At 54.8% G+C, this 6,121-nt stretch overlaps 1 protein-coding gene across 2 annotated transcripts; it reads right to left on the bottom strand.

Moving 5' to 3' along the window:
• Nucleotides 1–456: 456 nt before the first annotated feature.
• ATP5MJ (ATP synthase membrane subunit j) lies at nucleotides 457–5,901 on the bottom strand. 2 transcript variants are annotated; one of them, XM_077776467.1, is made up of 4 exons: nucleotides 5,793–5,901; nucleotides 2,159–2,282; nucleotides 1,305–1,328; nucleotides 457–625 (listed from the first exon to the last, which is right to left on the bottom strand). In XM_077776467.1, the coding sequence occupies exons 2-4, from the start codon at nucleotides 2,280–2,282 to the stop codon at nucleotides 591–593; spliced, it is 183 nt and encodes a 60-aa protein (XP_077632593.1). In that variant the 5' UTR covers nucleotides 5,793–5,901; the 3' UTR covers nucleotides 457–590. The 2 variants fall into 2 exon arrangements, with proteins under 2 accessions (XP_077632593.1, XP_077632594.1); XM_077776468.1 differs by lacking the exon at nucleotides 5,793–5,901 and adding an exon at nucleotides 5,538–5,758.
• Nucleotides 5,902–6,121: the final 220 nt, after the last annotated feature.

Genomic DNA, 6,121 nt, shown 5'->3' with positions numbered 1-6,121 from the left:
CCTTACCAGACACTTCCTGATAAAATCTCTTAGAGCTTATAAATTTCACCCACGACATGATCTCATACCTTAATTCTATAGTATTTTACAGGTCTTTTTGAGAGAGTGAGTGAGTGAGCACGCCCAAGTGGACAAGGTGGGGGCGGGGAGAGAGGCGGGCTCCACTCACGAACCACGAGATCACGACCTGAGCTGAAGTCGGATGCCCAACGACCAAGCCCCCAGGCGCTGGCATTTTACAGTGATTAACCCCCCCGAATCTCCGCAGCCCTGTCAGAAGGGACGAGCCGTCTCCGGCCTCCAAAGGGGAAAACACAGGCTCAGCGAGGTCCTGAGAGTGAAGTGGCAGAATCGTCTGTTTCACGACTATTTACTGGACATCAGAGGGGTGAGGGCCTCGACCTAACCCCCGACTCCTGCGGTGGGGAGGCGGACACAGGGACGCGGGCACAGGCGCACCTCACAGCTCCATTTATTCACGCCATGAAGGAAACAACACGCCTGCCAGCAGACGGCGGCGCTCCAGCCCGCACCGGACAGCCGCGGGATTTACAGCCGGGCGCGGGCTCACGTGCTCCAGGTAAAGCTGGTTAGTGGTGCCCATGAGCAGGGGCAGGACTGGAAGCTTTTAAAAGAGAAGCACAACATGACTGTGAGCGAGGAGAAAGGAACAAGCAAGGCGGTTTAGGCTGTACCTACGGACGAGGCTGTAACAGCAGCTTCAACGCTACGGGCAAGTCTGCAGGGCCATTTCTACATGGAATGACTGACACGTTTAGGGGATCGTGTAGTCAGGCTGTGCCCACGGCGGGAACCAGCAGCGCAGACATGGAGGGGCAGGAAGTGGCCCCCCAGGGGTCACGAGCCAGCCCTGGGTTTGTGAGGACTCGCGTGACTCATTTCACTGTCATTTGGGAAATCGAGTGCAATGTCCAGCACTTGGGCATAAGCCGAGGTGGTGCTTTCTCCCAGAACACGGGCCAGGGCGGCGAGCCCGCACCTCTGCTCCGTGCCTGCCCTCCCCTGCTGGCGGTAGTGGTCCCCCTGCGTTCCCTGTTCGTCTGTGACTCCCGGAAGTTTTACTTGGCCCTAGGGGTGAGCAACGGCTTTTAACGCTCAGACCATAAGAAGAACTTCAGAGTTCTCTCCCAGCAGGCACAGCAAACGTCATGTCTTGACGTGTCCCCCCGAACCGGTGAGCTTGTGTACGGACAAGCACACACCACAGGACAGCGACACGCCTTGTCCTGAAGAGGGACCCTGGCGTTTTCATCCCCATCCATTGTAAGCAGCAAAAATCTTACCTTTCAAAGCTTTACTTCTTTTATCTGAAATAAAAAGAAAGAAAAACTGGTCGTATCAGTGTTTCCTAAACACGTTCTCAGCCAATCTATTGTTGAAATCAGTATCTGGTTGGAGAGTCGCTTCAATGAAGCTGTTCCAGAAGGTGTGCAGAACACAGGGGTCTCACAGCTGAGAAGTGGTGGGATTTCCACAGAAGATGCTCTGCGGACGTTACCCAGCCCTCCGGCATCTGCAGGGCTCTGGGCCCCCCCCGCCCCCGGCTGTAGTTTAAACCAGGTGCTTATTAATACGTGAGTGCAGCTCGTCTGTCCCACTGAGGACCAAGAGGTCACTCCGTCTCAAGGCCACGCCATGGTGTCCGTGACTACTGCAGCCCAGGTCCCCTGGGTGTCTGAAGCCCCACTGTGACACCTAAGCAAACTCACAATTGCCTGTCATCAAGGCTTCATTCAGATTTTCCCAGGTGTCCCCAAATGTCACTTACAGCTGACATGTACTCCTCATGTTTTTTAAGTTTGTTTTGAATAGAGAGAGGGAGTGTGCTGCATGTGGGGGAGGGGGTGGGGGGAGGAGGGGAGAGGTAGAACGAGAATGTCCTGAGTAGGCTCTGCTGTGCTGACAGCTGAGAGGCCAATTTGGGGCTCAAGTTCATGGGCTGTGAGACCATGACCTGAGCCACAGTCAGACATTTACCTGACTGAGCCCCCAGGCGCCCCTGCCCCTCACGTTTTAACAGAGGGCTCTGATGCTCACTTCTGGGTATGAACTAGAGCTCCTTCACAATGTGAACTGTGATTCCTTTTGAAAACAATTTTCATCCTGACTGCTAACGAGTGAATACACAGAAACTTACCGGCAGCCCTGATTTTGTAAATGATGAGGCTCATCAGCCCCATTCCTACCCAAATCTCCTGGTAAACTTGGGTATAGTAGGGCCTCATGGGGACCCAAATGTTTTTAACAAGGCTTTGAAGCATCTGAAAAGGAACACAGAGATAAGTATTACCATGACCATCACTGCAATAAAGCTAACTGGCTAAGGGGTTCCTACATATTCCTAAATTTGACCCTGTTTCCTACAANTGCCTGCCTTGGCCACCCCGGTGCTCTGCCACCCCTCGTTCTGGAGTCCCAGGCCTGTGCCGTCCTGCACCGCCCAATGCTCCCTCTCTGACAGCTAGTCTCCACGAACGCTGTGCCCCAAATTATACACCACCTTTTTACAGTCTTTAAGTAGAAAAACTAGTATGTCTGCATCATCACCTTAAGAACTACTGGCTTTCAGAGCCGAAAAAGAACACGGGTCCTCATGAGACCCGCACCCAGCTTGGGCACATGCTGACTGGCTCCCAGGACCCCCCGTTTTAAAAAATTTCAGCTTTATTGCGGTATAAATGACCTATAAAACTCTAAGATAAATACTAGCCCCATGCTCTACACACAGAGCCGGACAGGTGCCCCGCTACTGTAAGACATCTGCTGTGTACGCTGTGGTAGTCCCTTAATATGCATCGTGAAAAGATTTCTCCCACCCAGTCAACAACCACATCTGTCACTTCACTTTGTGTGTGAGAACTTCAAGTTTTATTCTCTTATTTTTTTAAATGATCTAGTTCTGAGAGAGACAGAGACAGAGATAGAGACAGAGTGAGCCAGGGAGGGTCGGAGAGAGAGGGAGATACTGAATCCGAAACAGGTTCCAGGCTCTGAGCTGTCAGCACCAAGCCCGATGTAGGGCTTGAACCCACAAACCGTGAGATCATGACCTGAGCCGAAGTTGGACGCTTAACCGACTGAGCCACCTAGGCGCCCCAAGTTTTATTCTCTTAGCAAATTTCAATTCTACAATATGGGGCTAATAATTATAGTTACGATGTTTTATGTGTATCTCAGCTCCAGAATCTGCTGCTAAATGCAAAGCAGACGGCGAACGATGACGTGGTTACTTCCTAAGAGCTGCAGTCATGACCTGACTTATTTAATGAATGAAGACATTTACCTAATCACTGGATCTGATTGAGAAAATCCATCAAATACTGAACTTAACAAAGTTTGCTTTTATGTGCAGGTCTCAAAGTAAGGCTTTTGATAACACAATTTATTACAGACTCTAAAGCTTGATGCCTGCGTTCTCACCTAAGCTCTGTAACATCTGAGGTGGAGTATTATAAACTACGGTCGTTAGAATCACTGTCAGGAGTAACTAGTTCCAAGTACTTTGCTTTTTCGGTGAAAACACTCCAGCAACTTCAATTAGTAACCCTGCTGGCCCCCGCCCTGGCCAGAGCCTTACCGATTGCTCCTTCACGTCACTACTGGGGCGACACAGAATTTCACTTCTCAAATTCAGTGTTCTCTGGCGTGATCGCTACTTACTGAGCACGCACTAGGCAGCACGCCCTGTCTGGGGGCTGAAAAACTGGCTTCTTAGGGGTCAGAACGCCTGGGAGGAAGGTGTCCTTGGCAGAGCAGCGTGTGTGCCAAGACCCCAGGTCGGGACAGACTTGCAGAGTGGGGAGGAGAGGGGAGCCACAGCAGCTGCCCACACCCCCACCCTGCATGATTCCCCCCTCTGTAAAGCGGGGATAAAAACTCTGCCCACCCACCACGGGCTGTGGTGAGGACAAGTGCTAACGGAGCCTGGTGTCCTGTACTGAAAGCTGTGACATCAAACGGCCCAGCTGGACCGCGGGACGGAGGGGAGCTGGGTGGTTTGGGGCCATGGTGAGGAGCTCAGCTTTTACTGTCCGCACGTCAGGGAAACCCAACTCTCACAGGTGTGTGCGAGCGTACCTCCCGCACCCTCCCTAACTCCGACACGGTGGCTACTTAGAGGCAGTGGCCAGGGATCACACGGCAGGATCTACGACCCCCAGGCTCCCAGTCCTCGTCACCAGGAGAGTCCGCTCCAAAGACCGCGGCACTCGGGCTGAGGCACGGTCGTCAAGGCTGCCAGCCCTGCCCCCTGCCCCAAGCGTGACTCTCAAGGATGTGGCTGCGCCCTCCTCCTGGAACTGGCCGGCAAATACGTCTGCCTGCAGGCGGAGATGCCGTCACAGCGTGAGGATCCAAGAAACCAACAGCCCTGCTCTAGGAGGTGCCTGAGAAGACCCAGAGGGGACCCGGGCCCAGGCGGGATGAGTTCAGGGGGACCAGGAGCTCAGCAGTGACTGGGAAGGAAGGTATTCCCAGCCTCCAACCGGGCTGGGTTCCAATCCCAGCTCCGTCTGCTCTGCTCCCAATTCTGGGCAAGTCCCTGAAGTCGTCCTTTCAGAAAGTTCCCCTTCTGTTGTGGTAGGAACCCCTCCCTAAGGAGAAAGAAAAAAATTGAAGAAGAGAGAAGAGAAGACTTCAAGGTCACCTAGATATAAGTCCAGGTGCCTACATCCCCCATGTTCCTGTAAACTAAAACAACTTAATCAGACTACATGTTTACGTGTATTACCGTATATGGGAGACAAAGAAATAGAAAATGCATAAAAAAACCTATGCCATATGAGGTGGGCCGCTCAGTTCTTTTGGGTACGAACCCAACTGAGCGGTGCCGGCATAATAAAGTTGCTTCCTGGAAAGAAAAGTCTCGGTGTCACGACTCTCTGAGCGAGAATCCTGCAACACTGTGAGATAGTTATGTCCACCTGCCCCACAGGGGTCTGGGCTGCAGACGTGGAAAGAGAACTCAGTACACGGTCACAACAGCAGCAGAAGGAAGTGCTACTAACACCCGGCTGATGTACGAAGTTACTGGGATGCTACGACAGAGCGCCGCAGGACCTGTCCTCGCTTAGGCCAGAGAAAGATCTAGACAGAAAACAGCCAAGTCATCTGAGAGCAAAGAAGGGGAGAAGGGGCAGAAGACACTTGAGTTGCCCCGACTTTCTGCGCAGGGCTCAGGGGCCCCAGCTCTGTCTCCTCACCTAAAGTCATCTCGGACTCAACAGTGCGTGACAAATACTTACCCACCCCTGTCCGACTTTCCTTCTGGCCAAGGCTGTGTTTCACTGGACAAGTGCCACGTCCCAAACACTTACTGCAGCGAGCCGCCACTTACCCCGCCGGAGTCCACTGTCCGTGCGCGTTTCACAGCGCTCACTCTCTACTCCCTGACCTTCCACCAGAGACACGGCACGTCTACCCGTTGAGGCCCAGATGGGAGTTCACGGGCCGAGTTCCCTACAACTACAGCCATCCCCTGTGACCCTGTCGTGAGCCTCGTGGTCCCCCCCGCCGACCTGGGACCCTGCAGAACTGTGCGTCGCGAGGAAACAAGCGCTTGTACTCCGAGGTACAAGGTGAGAGGACGCCAAGCGCTGGGCAGGGGCTCCAGCAGCAGCAGGTGCGCGACGCGGGGCAGATGGCCGGCCCTGTCACGGCCTGAGCGCCCTCGTCAAAACAGTCCGGCGATGCGGGCTGCGGCCCGAGGCGTCCAGGCCGAAGCAGACAGCGGGACTTCCCGCATCCGGCCAGGCCGCGCGCCCCGCACTCACCTCGGCTTCCGACCCCTGGTTCAGGCCGCCCGCACCCGCACGGTTAACGACGCGGAAAGGTCACCGAGCGCGCAAGCGCCGCGCGGGGCCCGCCGGGAAAGTGGCAGGAGCGGCGGCGCTCAGAGGCCAGAGCGCCTCCCGGGCCCGGCCTGTGCCCCACAGCGCCCCCAGCGGTCGCGCCGGCGCGGCAAGCTGGCGGAGCGCGGGGGGAAGAGGCTGGCCGAGGGGGCCTGGGTGTGCTCGTCCGGACACGGGGGCTAACGGGTGCGGGACTTCCGGTGCTGAAACCTGGAAGAATCCACCTGAAAAAGGTGGCCACCTTTATTTGC

Source organism: Crocuta crocuta, unplaced genomic scaffold (genome assembly GCF_008692635.1).
Source record: "Crocuta crocuta isolate KB4526 unplaced genomic scaffold, BGI_CrCroc_1.0 scaffold8, whole genome shotgun sequence".
Lineage (NCBI taxonomy): Eukaryota > Metazoa > Chordata > Mammalia > Carnivora > Hyaenidae > Crocuta > Crocuta crocuta.
Note: the sequence above shows the minus strand (reverse complement) of the source record. Positions and strands in the feature narration are given on the sequence as shown.